This window comes from Penicillium oxalicum, chromosome I (assembly GCF_001723175.1).
Source record: "Penicillium oxalicum strain HP7-1 chromosome I, whole genome shotgun sequence".
Classification (NCBI taxonomy): Eukaryota; Fungi; Ascomycota; class Eurotiomycetes; order Eurotiales; family Aspergillaceae; genus Penicillium; species Penicillium oxalicum.
In genome coordinates this window covers 4,583,789-4,603,061 of record NC_064650.1, presented here as the reverse complement: position 1 = coordinate 4,603,061, position 19,273 = coordinate 4,583,789, and the positions used below count along the sequence as shown (strand labels likewise).

General features: G+C 51.9%; 8 protein-coding genes across 8 annotated transcripts; 4 read left to right on the top strand and 4 right to left on the bottom strand.

The window, feature by feature from the left end:
- Positions 1-176: 176 nt before the first annotated feature.
- POX_a01519 (uncharacterized protein) lies at positions 177-641 on the bottom strand (the record flags this gene model as incomplete). Its single annotated transcript, XM_050110447.1, has 1 exon — positions 177-641. One exon carries the CDS (start codon positions 639-641, stop codon positions 177-179), a length of 465 nt encoding a protein of 154 aa, XP_049974215.1.
- Positions 642-3,825: 3,184 nt separating this feature from the next.
- On the bottom strand, positions 3,826-4,134 carry POX_a01518 (uncharacterized protein; the record flags this gene model as incomplete). The annotated part of the gene is made up of 1 exon (XM_050110446.1): positions 3,826-4,134. The coding sequence occupies one exon, from the start codon at positions 4,132-4,134 to the stop codon at positions 3,826-3,828; it is 309 nt and encodes a 102-aa protein (XP_049974214.1).
- Positions 4,135-5,492: 1,358 nt separating this feature from the next.
- On the bottom strand, positions 5,493-5,681 carry POX_a01517 (uncharacterized protein; the record flags this gene model as incomplete). The annotated part of the gene is made up of 1 exon (XM_050110445.1): positions 5,493-5,681. The coding sequence occupies one exon, from the start codon at positions 5,679-5,681 to the stop codon at positions 5,493-5,495; it is 189 nt and encodes a 62-aa protein (XP_049974213.1).
- Positions 5,682-7,330: 1,649 nt separating this feature from the next.
- POX_a01516 (Glycerol kinase) lies at positions 7,331-9,513 on the top strand (the record flags this gene model as incomplete). Its single annotated transcript, XM_050110444.1, has 4 exons — positions 7,331-7,608; positions 7,881-8,875; positions 8,949-9,115; positions 9,244-9,513. The coding sequence occupies 4 exons, from the start codon at positions 7,331-7,333 to the stop codon at positions 9,511-9,513; spliced, it is 1,710 nt and encodes a 569-aa protein (XP_049974212.1).
- A 1,392-nt stretch (positions 9,514-10,905) lies between these two features.
- On the bottom strand, positions 10,906-13,517 carry POX_a01515 (Mitochondrial inner membrane i-AAA protease supercomplex subunit YME1; the record flags this gene model as incomplete). The annotated part of the gene is made up of 5 exons (XM_050110443.1): positions 10,906-11,301; positions 11,364-13,057; positions 13,118-13,154; positions 13,275-13,421; positions 13,488-13,517. 5 exons carry the CDS (start codon positions 13,515-13,517, stop codon positions 10,906-10,908), a joined length of 2,304 nt encoding a protein of 767 aa, XP_049974211.1.
- Positions 13,518-14,360: 843 nt separating this feature from the next.
- Positions 14,361-15,461, top strand: POX_a01514 (uncharacterized protein; the record flags this gene model as incomplete). The annotated part of the gene is made up of 1 exon (XM_050110442.1): positions 14,361-15,461. The coding sequence occupies one exon, from the start codon at positions 14,361-14,363 to the stop codon at positions 15,459-15,461; it is 1,101 nt and encodes a 366-aa protein (XP_049974210.1).
- A 374-nt stretch (positions 15,462-15,835) lies between these two features.
- POX_a01513 (uncharacterized protein) lies at positions 15,836-16,248 on the top strand (the record flags this gene model as incomplete). The annotated part of the gene is made up of 2 exons (XM_050110441.1): positions 15,836-16,014; positions 16,071-16,248. The coding sequence occupies 2 exons, from the start codon at positions 15,836-15,838 to the stop codon at positions 16,246-16,248; spliced, it is 357 nt and encodes a 118-aa protein (XP_049974209.1).
- A 952-nt stretch (positions 16,249-17,200) lies between these two features.
- POX_a01512 (Mannose-1-phosphate guanyltransferase) lies at positions 17,201-18,589 on the top strand (the record flags this gene model as incomplete). The annotated part of the gene is made up of 4 exons (XM_050110440.1): positions 17,201-17,207; positions 17,297-17,340; positions 17,471-18,494; positions 18,570-18,589. The coding sequence occupies 4 exons, from the start codon at positions 17,201-17,203 to the stop codon at positions 18,587-18,589; spliced, it is 1,095 nt and encodes a 364-aa protein (XP_049974208.1).
- Between the last annotated feature and the right edge of the window lie 684 nt (positions 18,590-19,273).

Sequence of the window (19,273 nt, the reverse complement as noted above, 5' to 3'; positions counted from 1 at the left end):
GTCCTAAAACCCCCAGTAGTCCTCAGGACCCTAAGGTCATCTAACCTACGCCTAGGACCCCTAGGTTATATAACCTACAGGAAATGATACATAGAGAAGGGAAGATAGACAGACTTGGACTCCCTAACGATTAGTTTAGAATACACCCGTATCTTATAGATCCTTCTACTCCCTAACTATTCTTGCGCCAACAGCTTGAGAACTATCTCATCATCTTTCCATCTCTTGAGGGCCTTACTCTTCCAAGTCTCCCACTCCTCATCTTCCAAGTCGAAGGCCCGCTGAAGTCCCTTGAACAGCCGCGGAATTGTCTCTATATGTAGAAAGGAGCTCTCAAGTCCAAGACCAAAGAGAAATCTCTGAGCCTTCCTGCCATTGAGGACGAGATTGGCAAGATCCTCGTGACCCTTCTCCATGAAGATAGCAGCTAGATGCAATTCATCCGCGGCTACCTCATTAGAGCCGTTGTAGAAGTCGGCTACCGGCCACATCATGCACGGCGAACAGAACGCCTCAGCCTTAGGGACCGTTCGAGTCCATTCCCAGTCTATGACTCCTAGTATGTCGAAAGAGTCGTTAACCAGAATATGATCACCCTTGTCATCCGGGTGCTTAAGAAAAAATTGCTCCCCCTGTGGCATATTCTCCAAGAGAATCCTCGCAATATCCTGGCGTAATCAAAAGATGAGGTAGATGTCTAACGGAAAACAAGGATCAATCTCGCCGCTGGCTATCATTGCGAGGTAGGAGTCGAGTATAGCCCGTGAGCCCTCAAGCAAGGAGAATAATTCAAACGGCCATTTTCCCTCACAACGCATTCCCCCTCCGCAGTATCCATTCTCCCTCAGAACCCATTTACTATGACCCGTGTGAGCTCCCCTGATATGTTGATCCGCGTAAACATCAAATCATTCTTATAGATACTCGGGTACCATGACCTATCATCCAACTAGTTGGTCAAGGTGGAGAATGAGCTACGGTTTGCCCTAAAATCCAGCGGGAGTGTTCTCAGCGCGAAAGTGATGTTGCTAGTAAACTCAATAGCAATCCTGTCTAGGCCTTGCAATTACTCGCGAGTCGAGTCCAAAAAGCCAGCTCGCCGCGAGTAATTATAAGGCCTGGACCTGAGAAGCTATCCTCTCACATAACTGAGACCAGGCTCCTCGCTGACAATAAACAGATTCGATATTTGGTATTCGGTACTTCAAGGTTATTTCAACTAGAATGGAATCACACCCTCCAGTCCTGATACCAGGCTATGGCATGATGGAAGGGGATCAGCGCCCGATGTCTTGTATTGATTCACACACCCTCCGATACCGATGGATGAGGACGTGGGGGCATGTTTTTGCTTTCAGGGAAAGTGAACTTCAAACATGAAGCCTTGAGGGAATCTGCAAGAATTGACGGATGCGATGGCAGGGAGAAGAGTTTCAATGGATCAATTGCAGCAGCGGAATGCAACGAAGGAGGGTAGATGGAAGGACTGTACAAATATAGAAACAGCAGAGATCAATCTCGGGAGTAGAAACACGTGCAGAGCTACTGTGGGGACTTTATGCTTGGAAGTGGAAGCACTGGAGCAGATTCCAGATGGATGGAAGCTCTATACCTATCCAGCATGGGAAAGACTGGACTTGGACGGACCCGTGACCCTCCCTACCCTCACTCCAGTAACTACGGAGAGCCCAGCGGGAGGAAATCCGACCATCTCTTGTTGGCACCAAGCCCAGCTTTACGAAGGACCCAAGACCATGCAGCCGCTACCCAGCAGGTACCTTGGCTAGCCCTGATATGTACCTTTAGCCTCATCAACAGCAAACAGTTCCAGTGGCGTGGATATTAGGAGCCATCTAGTGGTTCAGTCCTATTGATATTCTGAGAAACATCCGAATTATGCAAAGGATCACACCGAGATGGGAGGGCCGGAATTCATGTACATTATTTTATCACACCCGTCCTGGGGACAATTCGATCCAGGGCGAGGCTCCATTGAATGGATATATACTCCACATGAAAGATGATACGTCACGGACAAGAAAAGGTTCATTGCCAAGTCTGACCAAGTCCCCAGGGACATGTCCGTTTCATCTCATACTAATGGGGAACAGTTTCAGATTCCTCTATTTGGACAAGTTTCTAATTTCATTTTAGATTTATTCTTTTTTTTCTCGGGGACTCGGGTCACCCTTAAGCTATCCCTCCAAACTACCGGGCCGAGTCCTGGGGACACGATTTCGTCATACTCTCGGAGCGTGGTAGGTTGGAACCTGCTCTGACCAGTTCGTTCATAGCCCGGGGAGATCCATGGGTGTCCATTGAGAAGGTCGGGTCAAGGTTTCTCTTTTTCCCTCGAGGATCCACCTAGACGCGGCTCTGTCGAAGTTGAACTTCAATTCAGACGACGAAAGCAGTCTTGCGTCTCAGTATGAGAGATCGTGGTCGTTGTCATCATCTTCGTTCTCCCTTTTTTCTTTTTCTTTGCATCCGAGGTCATGGATCAGAGAAGTGGTCTCTCTCCCTCGTGGCCTACACGAGAAAGACATCGGTCTTCGAGCCAACAGAGATATGCTGATACACCACTATTGTCGTGTCCCGTGCGAGGTCTGAAAAGTCCTTGCCAATCACGGTGCTGTGATCAAATTGCTTGAAATCATCCAGGGCGCGGGTAATTCAAGCATCATCATAGGAGGAAGGAATCAAGTTTCTTGGTCACAAGAAACGGAAAAGTACAAAGTACACCCATGATCATACAAAACATGGCAACAGCAATGTACATCTATACCAGACGGCAGTGCTTGACGCACTTTTTCTTTTTCTTTTTCTTTTACCACGGACCGTGGCCACAAAGCCAAGGTTAAGCGACGACTGATCATCCGGGGGGAGCATCCAGCACGGACGGTCCCGTCCTCCTGAGAACTGGTCGGCGAGCCAGACATGGAAGGTGAAGCGAGGGGCGGGAGTGGAGGAGTCAGCTTCCTATCAAGCGTACCCGCACAAACCGCACGTTCCAAAGTGTGGAATCGGCACCGCACTGCCAAGCTGGAGGGCCCGCCAAGGGGGGGCGAGGCCTGGCTGCATCTCCGCCGCATGCAATTCACAGTGACATGTGATCACTATGGATGGACCTTTGCTCTTACAGTAGACATTACTCATTTTCAACTCAACCCTCTCGCAGCTTGGTTGGTATTTTGATCATCGAATACAGCTTTTTCTACGATACCTATATTGTCAGTGATTCACCACGACTTCGTTGTACAGCAATCGCTTAGTACTGTACTGTCGTAGGGCCCAGTCGACATAGTGACGTGCCCTCCCCTCTCGTGGATGGCATGTGAGCCGGGAAGCATGCGTGTTTGAACCTGCGGGCCCAGCAAAGGGTCCCACAGATCGGCCACATCAAATATCAATAGATTTGCTTGACAATTCTGTGATGCGGATCCATTAAAATAGGAAAATGATAATAAAAAGAGAAAATCTCTGCGTTGCGCGTGATCGCCTACTGCACATGACCTTGTTCCTTCCCAGGCTAAGGGGGTCCGATCTACGGGATACTATCCTTCCAGATCCACTACCAGGTGACACGCAACATAACTCGGCAATACTCATGATTCGGAGCGGCAATACTACGGCCCGGGCTCCCATAGATCATGAACTTGATGGGTGAGATACTACAGTACTGCTCATACCGCCCAGACCCTCCACCCGGTCCGCGGAGGGAGAGGGTCATGCTGAGTTCTCCCTGCGCATACTGTAGAGCATGCACATCTTGAGATAGCGGTCAAAGATAACTTGGACTGATATTAATTGATTCGAGTGTCTTCGTTACCGTTCCAATCCCTGTCCTCTGAACCGGGCAGACCGATGTCTGGTGTGGTGACTTTGCCGAGTTAAATTGGAGAATGGGAAGTTCAGCATGTGTGTCCCGATGCGCTCAATAGAATCTGACCGAGTCAAGTTATGATAATCTCCAGATAAGCCGGCTGTCGGCGTGGTATCGTCAGAAAAAGGTCTTCTTTTCCCTGGCACTCCAGACCAGCTGCTGTCCAGGCGGGCATCTTTTCTCCGTTGCCGAATAACGGTCGGCCAGTCCCGTCCCCTCGCCGTCAAGTAGAAGTCGATGTACGCCCGCATGAAACTCGTCTTTGCTCTCCCCCGGGAGAAGATTATCCGTCAATTTTACCGTCTGCAGATTGGAACATACCCCGGCATGCACAACTACAGTACAGTGCACATCCATTGTGATGTTACACGAGACGCTACTGTGTATGGAGTCTTTGGACTATGGCCTGGACGAGTCGTGAGCCCATAGAAGCGAACCGTAAAGGATTGGACCCGCTCACAAGAGTTTGTACTCCCGATTCAACGAGCCTACCCTCCACGAGAGACAATCTGGAATCAAATCCCCCAGACACGTTGTTCATACCGACGCTGGTTTTTTCTCCTCGATTGACCACTTGATCCAAAGATTGGATGGCAATAATTTTTCCGGCCTCGAGTTGCTATTTTTTCCATGAATGAGGAATCATGGATTGTCTGGAAGCACCCGTCCACCGGTCGGTCCCAGGCAGGAAATGTAATGAAGCACACTACTGCATGGCGTCGCAAGTATTCTCATGATTTAGGTTAGCTTTAGAGTTCCTCCAAGGAGGAATTTCCAAATAATGCCCATTATCAGCATTATTGATTATGCTGACGGCCAGGGGTGCGGACTCTGGCAGAGAATCTAGAACGTGGGGGATGGTGGGGGGAAGGAAAAATTGAAGGGGGTCATGTGCCCCTCGATCGATGGGGCTGGGCGCTTGCGCTGAGTGGGCTCCGGTTGAATTTAAGAAGTTGAGCCTAACCATGACCGGATGACGGGCCATGGCTCCCGGGCTATCTATAGAACCTTGGAGGTAAGCATGAATCAGAGGGGGGATCATATTCGAGGAAGATGTTCAATCGAAGCGGAAGGGAAGGCCCCCCCCCGATGAGATGGATACCAGGTGTCTATAGCATCCTTTCATTCGAGCCTGTCGAAGATGCAGGTACAAGTCTCGGTCCCGAAGAGGCGGCTGGAATCACGGCAGAAAGAATAGTAAGCCGATGAGTTGCAAGCCTCTGTAAGGCGAGAGACGTGACTGGCCCCTGTCCATCTGAAGTAGTGTGTACATTGTCTAATGTGGACATCATGGGGGGTAACTACTCAGGTACTGAGTACCCCCCCCCTTATGAGTGCTCAGCGGCCCTGGATTGTTTCTTTCCAGTGTCGAAGATCTCCAGATCAACATGATCAAGATTGAAATAAAAAAAGCAGATGCACTCTTGGCTGAGGCCCAAAGAGACCAACATATTCAAATATTGCCCTTTCCACTCCTGTCAACAAATTATTCCTCTTTTTCAACAACCATATTTACGTTCTTTTCCCACCCTCCCCACTCGTGCTGCAAGTACCAGTCCCGCAGCCACAACTCCCGCGCGGACTAGTGACTCTTCTCCCGGGACTCCTTCTAGAATTGGTGGTTCTGGCCCTGTTGGATATTTGCGCTGACTCTAATGGAGTGTTCTTCCATCTTTCGTCCTTTCCACTCCATTCGGCAAAGAAGAACCCAGCCTCGCACCCCCGTGGAGACTGGAGAGATTCTCCAAAGTTGGAGGAGATTTCCCCTGAACATCCAGTCAAAGTCAGTCGTAGTCATGGTGTCACGATCCTGTGCAAGGGTTAGGATCCCCCACGAGAGTCCCCATACCCATCTCCCAAATGAAGCAACTCAAGCGAACGCCCCAAGAACTTTGAAGATTGGCATCTTGAGAGTAAATCCCCCCCCCTTGTAATCTTTTCGGCTTCTTCTGATGATCATTCATCCTGGCCCACCTGTTTGGATAAAAGGAGAGCCATCTTCCCAGGTGCACGCGGACCGTTCAAGGGTAGCACGTCTCTTTTTTATTTTTTGGGACTCGGAATTTGGTCTCCTCCTGTATGAATGACCGTGGAGTCCGATATCTTGTTTTGATTCCACCATCCATTTCTCATTGCTCTTCTTTCCCTCGGGTCAAGTCTCTCCTTCGTGAGAGAGATCGCTTGGTGTCCAGTGCTGTTCTGCCATCCTTTCCGGTCACCGCTGCCTTCGAGAGCGTCCCTTCTCATCATCCGTCACCCACTCCGACTGCCCGTTACGTTGGTCCTGCCTTGAAGTTGCGAGTTGTGTTCTGCTCGGCGACCTGGTTGGCAGCTGTGCCCCGTCTCGCCCCCCTCGTACGTCAGTCTCCACTTTTCCAGGCCTCCGCCAGCATCAGAGCAGGCGGAACCGGACCCTCGGGCTGGTCCTCGTTGCTGGGACTGCCTCTGTGAACGAGTGTCACCGTCTCCAATTCTCTGCCCCAGTTGACTCGGTCCAGTCGTCCTGCTGGGTACACTCTGGTTGTACTGTACTTGACACCCTTGGCACCTCGTACTTTGGCGAGTCGTCTAGTACCGGTCGACCCGTGTACGCTAGAGGGACGATCGACTGTATATTTCGATCGACGGTGCTCCGGTATAGTGTATACCAGTGTAGAATCCTGGACCCCGTTGGAGAGGAACCATCCGTCCTCTGCCTATTCTGTCGTCGAACCCGCCAGGTGTCCCCCCGGTGCGCCGTTGCTTTGCCCGGCCCACTGAAACCGTCCAGGGCCGGAGAACGACCAGTCACCGATCCCCGGAATCCCCCTCGTTCAACTTCACCGACCACAAAGCAAGAACAATACTCCTGGACTCTTCAGGTGTCCACGGTCTATTCAATTCAAAAGGTGGTCTCTGATTTCAATCAGACGGTATTTGTGACGCGCCACTGGCCTTGTGCCGACCAGTTTCCATAGCTTCTCTCCTCTCTCCTCTCTCCCTCTCTCTCCCCCCGCGGGTCCAGATCCATAATCCAGTCAGAGCCAACCCGGTCCCTTTATCCACGACCTATCGTCATACTTTCCTCGATTTTTCTTGGGCTCCCCCACATTTTTTTTTGAACCTGCCCGCGCTCACAGCCTTTTGCCCCCCCCCCCCCCCCCTCGGCCCTCCGCCCGACTAACGGAAGTTCTTTTTCTGGACGGGAACGCGCCGTCTCTCTCACCCTCTCTCCTCTCCCACTCTTGCACTTCCTCTCTCCTCTCCTCTTTTCTGGTCATCGTGTTTCAAAGCTTGTCCCCTTCTTCTTCTTCTTCTTCTTCTTCTTCTTCTTCTTCTTCCTCCTCCATCTTCCTCTCGAGTCTCTTGCTTTTGCGCTCCCCGACCCTCTATCCCCTTTGAGCCCCGCCTACCTCTCTTTCTAGAACTATACCTCCACACCACGTCCAGACTCGTGGTCAGATCATCATGCGCAATCCTTTCGATTTGGATGAGAACAGCGTGGACGGGGACTCGGAGCCCCCCACCGACGTTGAATTCGAGGCCGACGTGCGCCCGCACCAGACGGACGACGGGGACCGCGCTCTACTGCAGGATGAAGAACACCATCCCTCCGATTTAAAAGAGCGTTTCATCGGCACAATTGATCAGGGCACAACGAGTACCCGCTTCATCATCTTCGACTGTACAGGCGTTCCAATCGCCAAATATCAAACGGAATTCCGTCAAATCCACGAACATCCAGGGTAAGTGCCCTCCCCCATCACCCCCGCAGCCCCATTTCCTCGTTCGTTCCCGACGTGGAGGTGCACAATTGTCCCCTCCTCCCCCTTCTTTCCCCCTCTTGCTTGACTCTCTGCTCTGGGTCGGCTGTGTGTGCATACAAACGACATTCAGGATACCCTTCCCCCCCCCAAGAACTCCAACCAGATAAAAATGGGCACCTTCGACACACGAGAACCCCCTCTTGTGCCTGTTTCAAGTTAACACGATGATCCCTTTTGTCTCTCTCCACTAGATGGCACGAACAGGACCCGTATGAATTGGTTGAATCGGTGTATATCTGCATCGAGGAGGCGATGAAATCGTTCTTGGCCCTGGGTCACTCTCGATCCGACATTGAAGCGATCGGCATCACGAGTCAGCGAGAGACCGCCCTGGTCTGGGACTGGGAGACGGGCGAGCCCCTCCACAATGCCATCACTTGGACCGACACGCGGACGGTGAATCTCGTGCGAGAATTAAAAGAAAAGCCCGGTGCCGATGATTTGGTCAACATCTGCGGTCTGCCCCTCTCGACCTACCCCTCCTCGGTGACGTTGCGCTGGATGCTGGACAATCTGCACGACGTCCGGGTGGCGTATGATGAGGGTCGTGCCGCCTTTGGAACGGTCGACTCCTGGCTCATCTACAACCTCAACGGGGGACCTCGGAACAAGCGGCTGGTCACCGACGTGACCAACGCTTCACGAACCATGTTTATGAACCTCGAGACCTTGCAATACGATGATCGCCTGCTCAAGTTCTTTGACATTGATCGCACCAAGATCCGTCTCCCTGAAATTCTGCCCTCGGCCGATCGCGAAGGCTTCGGCGAGATCTACGAGGGTCCGCTGGAAGGAACTCCGATCACCAGCTGCCTGGGTGACCAGGCTGCCGCCCTCGTCGGCCACTGTGCCTTCACTCCCGGCTCGGCCAAGAACACCTACGGCACTGGCTGCTTCCTCCTCTACAATGTGGGTGACAAGCCGGTCATCTCCAAGCACGGCCTGCTGGGCACCGTGGGCTTCCAACTCGGTCGTGACCGGAAGCCTGTATATGCACTGGAAGGCAGTGTGGCCGTCGCCGGAAGCGGTGTCTCCTTCCTCATGAACAACATGGGCTTCTTCCGTGACTCCCGCAAGGTCAGTGATCTGGCCGCCACCGTCCCCGACAGCGGTGGCTGTGTCTTTGTCACCGCGTTCAGTGGTCTGTTTGCTCCATACTGGATCGACGATGCTCAAGGAACAATCTGTAAGAAATCTGCCCTCTCCCTTCCCCCCCCTTGACCAAACCGACCAAAGCGCTGACGCTCTGAAATGCACAGGGGGCATCACTCATCACACACAGCGCGGTCACATTGCCCGTGCGACCATGGAAGCCGCCTGTTTCCAGACCAAGGCCATCCTCGATGCGATGGAAATGGACAGTGGCAAGAAGCTGACTGAATTGGCGGTCGATGGTGGCATGAGTAATTCCGACATTTGTATGCAGGTATGATTCGCTCCAGCGATACGTCCGTTTGGGATTTCTCGCAAACCCCCCCAAACCCCCCCTTCGTCTTGTCTTTTTTTTTGTTTCTGATTTGATTGCTGACCCCCTTATGTTTGACACGACTCCAGACTCAAGCCGACATCATTCAGATCCCCGTCGAACGACCTGCGATGCACGAGACGACGGCTCTTGGTGCGGCCATCGCTGCTGCCTTTGCCATCGGTGTCTGGAAGGACTTTTCCGACCTCAAACACATGAACCGGGCCAACCGGGCCACTTTTGAGCCGCAAATCACGGTCAAAGAAAGTGCCCGCATGTACAAACGGTGGTCTAAGGCCGTTGAAATGTCTCGCGGCTGGATGAGAGACACTGCCGCCTTGGACGATGACGTCGAATAAAAATGAAGCCATCGGTCCCGAGCTTGCATCTTTTTTTTCCTCCCATTTTCACGTCCTACCCTTTCCAGCAGGACTGCCCTTGCCATTCACCTGGGTTGAAAAATTTCAAGCTGCAGGATATGTTCTCTTGCAAACCCCTCCGTCTTTTTTGAAGCGTTCAACCGGCCCCAGAGAGACTAGAAATTCGCCGACAAGCAACCATATCGGCCCACGCCTTCTGACTCACTTCATTCACGCCTCCTTTCTTTTCCCGTCTCTTTTCCCTCTCTTTCTACGGCATTGCATATCCCCACTTTGTGGGTGTTCCTCGGGGCGCGCGTGGGACGCCTGATCTTTAATACATACGCCTCCTTGAATACTTCCACCTGTCAGGAGACCTCGATTTGTGTCCACCCTATCTGACTGATCTCACCATCGATCGCCGTGATATCGATCGCTTGCTTCATGACCGTGATGAGTGGTTGTGTTTCTTCCTTATGAGCCACGAAATCTTCAATGGGGAATGGTTGAGTTGTTTTTTCTGTTGATGTTGTTTTCCCCTTGATTATTTGGTTTCACTGCATCCTTTGATTTGCTTGATGCAATTTCTTCCGTTTTTGGTATCCCTGCCGACACTTTGATGTTGGGCTGGGGAAAAAGGGCAGAGGATCTTCCCTTTTTTTGTGTATGTGTGAATGTGTGTACATATGTAGCAGCGTGACTGGATAGATTCAGCGACAATTGGAACAAAAAAAATTCCAAAATCCATCTTTTCTGGCCGCACTCGACCGTTTGAAGTAGAATGTCCCAGCTAGTTGACACAATCAAATGTCAATCACATTTGTTTCCAACTTGGTAGTTTCTCCCATTTCCTCCCTCGACAAGTTCCCTGAGGTGACCTTCCTTGGCTCGTTGGTGCTTGAATTCCCACCCGGGTTGATTTTTATGAAATTAAAGTATGATCCAATAGATGGGCGAAGAATCAGGAATCAGACCAGTACCAGGTATCACTCGATGGGAAGCACAGCATTGATGCGATTGATGAACCGAACGGCCTTGAACAAGTTGAGCTAGTGGTGCACGTCGAAATTACAAACGTGTATGGAGAAGAAAAATATGACTCTAGAGCAATAGGTATGAATATAGTATTGTCAATATCGACGCCCGTTTGGACCGGGGATGCATAACAAAGATAGTACAGGGTGGCTAAGCTACGAGGCGGATTTGAGGTGGAAGGGAGTAAAAAAAGGGGAAAAAGGGAAAAAAAAAAGAAAAGTAAGGAGATACATGAAGCGGGGCACAAGGAGAGGGGAGATAAGAGGAGTCATCTCAAAAAAGACGCTGGGGATAATTGCACAAGACATGGGGAGAGAAATGAAAAAGAGGGAGAAACTTTGCGCCCTACGTAGGAGTCTACTCTGTGGCGGTGGGAGGGACATCGCCAGTCGCGTTGGCGTTGAATCCAGCAGCCTGCAGAGCGTCGGGGACTCTGATTGGTGTATCTGGCGCAATCGACATCTTGTCCAATTTCTCGCCCCGAAGCACCTGTTCCATTTCTTCCTTGGTCAAGGTCTCATACTCGATCAAGGCCTTGGAAAGGATCTCGAGCTGCTCTCTCTTCTCCGTCAGGATCTTGGTAGCGCGTGCACGGGCTTCCTCTACGAGGCGTCGCACTTCCGCCTCAATCTCCTGCTTCGTTTCCGAAGAAAGACTGTCGTAATTGGTGGACAAGTCCACATTTCCAAGCTTCTTGGAATAACCAAATCGGGTGACCAATGTGAAGGCTGTCTCGGTGGCTTGTTGGATATCCTGTAATGGTGTCAGTCAGCATCATACAGCATTCACGAAAAGAAAAGGCAAAGAGGACGTACCGCTGAAATACCGCTGGTGACATTTTCCGCCCCGAAGATCAGTTCCTCGGCAGCCTTGCCGCCCATAGCCACGTCAATATCGGAAAGATACTCGGTGTAGTTGCGAGAGACAGTGTCCATTTCGGGCAGGAAGTGTGTGATACCCAGGGCCATGCCGCGGGGAACGATGGTGATCTTGTACAAGGGGGTGGCGGAGCGTGAGAAGTAGGCAACCAGCGCATGACCAGCCTCATGGTAAGCGGTCAAAAGCTTATCTTTGTCCTGGATGATCCGGCTGCGAGCCTCGGCACCCATCATAATCTTGTCCTTGGCCCAGTCAAAGTCCAGAGGACCGACCTTGGGCTTACGGTCGCGGCTAGCATGAATCGCAGCCTGATTGACCAGGTTCTCCAGGTCAGCACCGGAGAAGCCAGGGGTACCACGGGCAATGACACCAACGTCCACATCGGTACTGATCTGAACACTCTTCATGTGATGACGCAGAATATCCATGCGTCCACGAACATCCGGAAGACCAACGACGACCTTGCGATCGAAACGACCAGGTCGAGTCAATGCCTTGTCGAGCAATTGCGGGTAGTTTGTCGCACCGATGATAATGACGCCACTTGTTTGAGAGAAACCATCGAGCTCGGTCAAAAGCTGGTTGAGCGTTTGCTTGACGTAGGCAGCATCACGCTCATTTCGCTTGGCACCTATGGCGTCCAGTTCGTCGATAAAGATGATGGCCGGAGACTTGCTGCGGGCTTGCGTAAACAGATCACGTACTCGTTTGGCGCCAACGCCGACATAGACTTCATCGAACTCGGAGCCAGACATGTAAAAGAACGGAACTCCCGCCTCGCCAGCCACAGCACGGGCTAAGAGTGTCTTACCGGTACCGGGAGGACCAACCAAGAGGACACCCTTGGGGAGTTTTCCACCGAGCGAGGAGAAGCGTTCCGGGTTGAGCAAAAATTCGACCAGCTCCTGTAATTCATCCTTGGCCTCATCGCAGCCGTGAACGTCACTGAAACGCACAGTTTGCTTTTCGGGTTGGGCTTCATTGTTCTGTTGACCGCGGATGTTTTTCAAAACACCGGTCGTTTCAACCAAGATGGTGACCAGGACAAGTGACAGATAAGTGAAGAAACCAAAGATGAGAAGAAACTTGACCCAGCGGAAGACAGTATTACCCAGGGACTCCTCCACTACAACATAGAGGGGAGCCTCCTTTGCACCAGTACCGTTGGGCTTGTTCGCCATACCAATTTGACCACCGTGAGATCGAGCAGCGACAGCTTGACCAATAGCTTGAAGCTGATCCGTGTTGAGAGTCTGGCCCTGACCTGCCAGCGCACCCGATTCGCCAGCGCGCTCTAACGCCTTGGCGTAGATGGCTTCGGATGCAGCATTACTGGCGAATTGGCCACTGCGGTACCGTTCAATGATGAAAGCGGGCATGTTTGCTCGGAGAAGAGCCTGATAGAAGCTGTTCTGCGCAGTCGCACTACCCGGGTTGTTGTTCGCAGTCTTTTCCTTTTGAGCCAACATACTCTGCGAGGGACCACCAAACAAGAATCGCTGCTGCTGGAGCTGGGAAGGTCCAGAGACTGTATTGGGGCGACGAGGAGCCCATGTGGACAACAACCGGGCTGCAGAAGTCGTAACGACGGGGGCAACGGATGCCTTGGGCGTAGACCAGAGGGGATTTTCTATTGCAAAGCGCGTAAGCTGAGCGGTATTCATCATTGAATCCAGTGACTTAGACCTACTTTCATAGTAGAGCGACGAGGTTGAACGAGGTGCATACTAATGTAAGATGTCAGCCCTACGACTGTCATGGGAAAGTGTCGTGGTAGTGGAGTGATGACGCGTCTTGAAAGAGTTGGATACGCTTCATCAGAGTCCACGGTAAAAGATGAAACATACCGCGTAGGTTTTTCCAGCAACGGTGGATTGTTGCCGGATGTTGCGCATCCGGGCCATCGTCATCGGCGCCGAGGCAGATTTCTTGAGGGGGGAAGCGATCACAGTCGACATTGAGGGCCAAAGGTCTGATGCCAATGCGGCCACATTCTGAAATAACGAGCACAGCGATTAGCGATAGGTTTCAACATGCAGGAGACGAAGACTATGACATACTGGCCGGGGAATCGAGGCCTGGAACGCCATGGTAGTCCGTGTGCAACGGCGCTTGGCCGCGAACAAGAAAGAAACGAACGCCTCGCACGGTCAGATAAGGGGATTCTTGACTTTGATTGAAAAAAAATATCACTTCTGTTAAAAGGCGATTTCCATAGCCAGCTGCGAGGATGTTGACTGGGAGGGATGAACTGTGATGATGGCTTTTGCTCCGCCGGGGTTGCGGCGAGCATCGGTCGCCACCCGATTCGTGTCCGTTTGACTAATCACAAGGTCACGTGTGGTCGATCCCGCTCGATGGAAGAGAGCGATCGGTCAGGGCCATTGCATTGACACAAACTGCACGTGAGTGTGGAGTGTGGAGACCAGTGAAGTGAAGTCATTAGTATTAAGATGTTGTTACCATGTTTGCTCTCAGGTGAATTTTCCCACAGGTCATACCACGGCATAAATATTGGGTACTCCCAAGTAAATTTCAAATCCACGAGTAGTGAACTCTTTCACTTCTCTCCAAAGTGGCGAGACGGCCGTCAACATGAATGAGGTGTGTGGTTTGCTTCACACCTGTCCATCCCATGGTTGAGTCCCAGCCAGGCGTCTTGAGTTGCTCCGGTCTAGGTCCCTGATGTTTCTCCCATAGCAGTAGACACCTTTAACCTCTTGTGTGAAATTTGCAGTACAGTCTTCGAGGAATTCATCATCACCTCTCACATCGATGTAGAGGCGCCATTGAACAAGTGAGATTTATCTGTGAATCTGCTGATCAAGCCGCATATTGCAACGAGGAACGGAGGTCAGAGATAGGCCGAGGGAGATTAGGTCTCAGATGAGTTCTCAGTGCACCTGCTTGCTCATGATCACACCACTGCAATCATGAAGACTATTTATCTGGTGGGTGCACCAGTATCTAGTGATCTGGATTGGGATCACGACACACTGCTCAACGATCCCATTCCTCCGTTCGGCGCTGGAGAAGCCAGACACAATGGCAAAGCAGACCTTGAAGAGTGCGGGCAGCGAGCAAGATGGAGGCTTCTTCAAGAGCCTCGTGCGCAGGATATACCCATTGGCAACCTTGACAACTGTCTTGAGCCCGTGGATCCTAGATTTTTAAACACATGTCAGCTCGTTCAGGTGGAGAAGGGCTCACCAAAGGACGACTCGATCCTTTCTGAATTCTACGACCACTCGTTCGTTGCACATGAGACATCAGGGCTCTCAGTCTCTCAGCAAGGTGAAGACGAAGTGTCGACCCAGGAAAGCGAGCATTTGCGAGAGCCTGACGAGAATGATCCAGCTTCAGGGGTTCCAGACTCCAACAAGGCAAAAGACTATCCCTCTTCACTGCCAATTGTGGGCGCGATCCGGGACTTAAACAATGTTCCTACGGCATATTATCTGCAATCGATCATACCCCAAACCATGACCGTGAACCTTGTGGTCGGAGTGATTGCAATCCACCCCCCTCGTCGCGTGGTCACACAACGCTATAAGAGCGAGATGGACATTGTCGAGGTGATTGTGGGGGACGAGACTCGGGCAGGATTTGGCGTCAACTTTTGGCTTACTGTCCCGACTCCGGCGGCTTGCAGGAGTCTGCCAGGAAATCAGCTTCAACAATCACTGGCTGAGCTTCGCCCGCGAGACATCATTCTGCTGCGCAACGTTGGGTTGGGGTCTTTCCGACAGCAGGTTTACGGTCACAGTCTACGAGGTGGAATGACCCGAGTGGAGCTGCTGGCTCGACGACCTGTTGATGCGACGGATATGGCAGGCATCGTGACCGAGGATCAATTCCTATCGCAACGGGACGCTTCTCATCATGGCCACGCCGATCGCCTCCTCCGCAAAGCGATCCGAGTGCGTCGCTGGGTCCGCCAGTTTGTGGGTGAGCCGGATTCCGTAGGCGGTGAGCCCTCCGGAATGTCTCAGATCCAACGTGGCCCTTCGCGGCTGCCCCCAGACACGCAGTAACCACGATGGGGAGGAAACGAGTCAACGTCAGCTTAATGAAGCTGCGGATGTCGTTCAAGTAGACGATGCTCCTCGTCTGTTATGAAGACCATATTCAACCTTTGAGCCGAGAATCGGAACAGTGCAGAGCCACATTAGAGATCCTTTATCTACCAGTTGGCCGTGTAGATCGTCGGGCAATACGATGATAAAATTTGACTCTTTTTGGTATTTTATTTATTCCCTGAATCGGAATCAAGTCGGAACAGAGGATAGAACGGATTGAGAGGTGTGTTGTCATACCACCCTCGTCAGAGGTTGGTCCATCTCGCCATCCACAGGAAAAATGTGTTTGGTATATCCTTTCCCCCATACTTTAGTCTCCTGCGCACTCCATGGTCAATAAAGATGGTGTGCCTGCCTTCCATGTGCTGGAGAATGGCAATCCCGTCAACGCGATCACTCCTGTCCTGGGATTGCGAGTGCCGGTAGTGGTCGTCGGTCCACTGACCCAACAATGTCCAACGTATCTGCTCCCAGTTCTGCTCTCAGCGGGGGTCCGCCACCTTCAGGGGTCAGACGGGAGGGGCGACATCGCCTGACCCATCAACCCCGACCGAAGCTTCTCAGGCAGCGCATCCAGCACGGGGGTCCTTTTGGCTCGCGCGGAACTGCGTTCGGTGGTCCCGGTCCAGTCGATGAGCAGCAGCACTGGAGGCACTTGGACCGGTCATTGGCTCGAGGAGCCTGGCTGGATATTGCGGCTTGCCCAATGCCAGAGGCCAATTGCGCTGCATCTGACATTTGATGTCCCTGTTGACATTTTCGCCGGAGTGCGCTGGGACAAAAAAGTATCTCATTCGTCTCACTGATCAAGGATGGTCACGCTTTCTCCTATGCCATGGAATCTTGTTCCGAAAACGCTAGGAGATCACAAGCTGGCCTGTCGGGCCATACTGTACAGGCGACTTTCCGAGAGCGTGGAGAATGCCCGTCAGTCTCTCTAAACGGAATTCGAATCCTGGACAGATAATAATAGAGCCGCGAACAACCGCTACCTCGTGAGCTGGTTCAGGCATTGTTGATCTACGAAATCCAATGTGACAACCCTCCTCTCTCTCTCCTCCAGACTGATTCAGGAATTTTGACCAAGTTTCATATGGTGGAACCTTTTCAATATTAGGCTTCAAAGTAGCGCATACGCATAGTCATACCATCAAAGTAGCATTGTCAGTTCAGAAATCATGGACATAGACTGTGCGAATTTTCAAGATTCTTAGCAGTCAATTGTACCAGTGGGCTTACTCCAGTAGGCTAGTCGTCTTCAAACCTGACAAGCCAGTCCAAGTCCATCATCTCCTCCCCCCCCCCTTTTTTTTTCTTGAGCCCTTTCTGGTCTTTCCGGATGCTTTGCCGCAAACGTGCCCCCGTCGTGGGCCTGGCCGCGAATCACCCGGACCACTCACGTGCCCCACCCTTTTCTGCCCGTCCCCAATAAAAATCCAGGGACCGCCCCCTCCCAATTCAGCCAGCTGTTCCTTTAATCAAATACGACGGATCCTCCAGAGTCCCATTCTCGATCTCTGCTCTCTCGAGGTGATTGAATCACTTCTCATCCTCTCTAGCTTTCTTTTCCTCTCGGGACTTCACCAGCTCCTCTCTTTTGGGGTTGAACATCATCCATTGCCATCGTCCCTCCTACGCTCTTGTCATCTCCTGTTTAATACTCTCTCCCCACCCCCCACCTCCCACTCCCCATCATGAAAGGTACGCGACAAAAAGGAGAACCCGTCCCCGTGCAGCGCTTTGTTGCGCACCCTATCGCCATCCTGATGCATGCTGACTGTCGGCCCAAGCTCTCATTCTCGTCGGTGGCTTCGGCACCCGTCTGCGCCCTCTGGTAAGATGAATTGGCACGAGGACAATTTCGTGGAGCTCTTCCGTGCAGCCCCCTGCTCGAACAGATGCCTCCAGAATCTCTTCGCTGGATCACGACGGCTAACAAGGACTGCTTCTCCCTCACTCATTAGACTCTCACTCTGCCCAAACCCTTGGTCGAATTTGGCAACCGGCCTATGATTCTGCACCAAGTAGAGAGTTTGGCTGCTGCTGGTGTGACGGACATTGTCCTGGCTGTCAACTATCGCCCTGATGTGATGGTCTCCGCATTGAAGAAGTACGAAGAGCAATATGGCGTCAACATCGAGTTCTCTGTCGAGTCGGAACCCTTGGGCACGGCCGGTCCCTTGAAGCTCGCCGAGAAGATCCTGGGCAAGGATGATACACCGTTCTTTGTGCTGAACTCCGATGTGATTTGCGACTACCCCTTCAAGGCCCTTGCCGACTTCCACCGCTCTCACGGCGAGGAGGGTACCATTGTCGTCACCAAGGTCGATGAGCCCTCCAAGTACGGTGTCGTCGTGCACAAGCCCAACCACCCTTCGCGCATCGACCGCTTCGTCGAGAAGCCCGTCGAGTTCGTTGGCAACCGCATCAACGCCGGTATCTACATTATGAACCCCAGCGTCCTGAAGCGCATTGAGCTGCGCCCCACCTCCATTGAGCAAGAAACCTTCCCCGCCATCTGCAAGGACGGTCAGCTCCATTCCTTTGACCTCGAGGGTTTCTGGATGGATGTTGGTCAACCCAAAGACTTCCTCACCGGTACCTGCCTGTACCTGTCTTCCCTCGCCAAGCGCGACCCCAAGAAGCTGGCCCCCAACTCGGAACCGTTCGTCTACGGCGGTAACGTGATGGTTGATCCATCAGCGAAGATCGGAAACAACTGCCGAATCGGTCCCAATGTGGTCATTGGTCCCAACGTGGTCATTGGCGACGGAGTCCGTCTCCAGCGCTGTGTCGTGATGGAGAACAGCAAGATCAAGGATCACGCGTGGATCAAATCCACCATTGTTGGCTGGAACAGCTCCGTTGGCCGCTGGGCTCGTCTAGAAAACGTCACCGTCCTGGGTGACGATGTGACCATCGCCGATGAAGTCTATGTCAACGGTGGCTCAATCTTGCCGCACAAGAGCATCAAGCAAAACATCGATGGTAAGTAGGCCCCGGCCCCCCGCCCGCAACAAACTAGAGAATTCCGGGAAAGCTAACGAGATGGAAATCTTTTAGTTCCTGCGATTATCATGTAATCTACCTCCCTTACCTAGCTTCACGTCGACACGCCCTCCCTCCCCTTCTACCCTTCCCTTTCTCTTCCATTCTTCTCTCTCTTTCCTCTTGAGTTCAACTATCTTTCGTCTTTGTCTTGATGCATGGAATCTGGAGTCGTTTTCTGCGTGATTTGCGCTCGCTGTTGCGGAAGCTGCCAACCATATTCTCTTTCATGTCCCATTTGGCTGCAATTGAGCTCATCATCGGACCTGACATTAAGAGTGGCGCGGATCATCCAATATGTTTGTTCGTGGCCATGTCTGTTTTCTCTCGCCCTCCACCTTTTGTGTCAAAGCACACCTTTTCTCAAGTTCTCCCATGACAGGTATCTCTTTTATCTGCTGTTTCCTCTTCTTCAACACCCCTTCTTCGCCTTGCGTTTTTTTGATGGTTCCTTTTCTTTTTCGGGGGGTCCTGGATTCATCTTCTGGAAATCGTTGGACTCAAAAAATTCCTTATCTTCCTTTTAATGGTCATGGGTGTGGACACTGGACAGTGCCCCGTTGGTGTAAATAATTCGATGCGGGGTCAGAGAGGGATTCACGCAGCGGTGCTTGCAAGGCAGGATATTCGACTTGAATGAAGATTATGCTCCTGAAAGCTTTTCGTACAAAGACGCAAGATTGAAACGAGGATTTTCATTGAGACGGTGACATGGGATG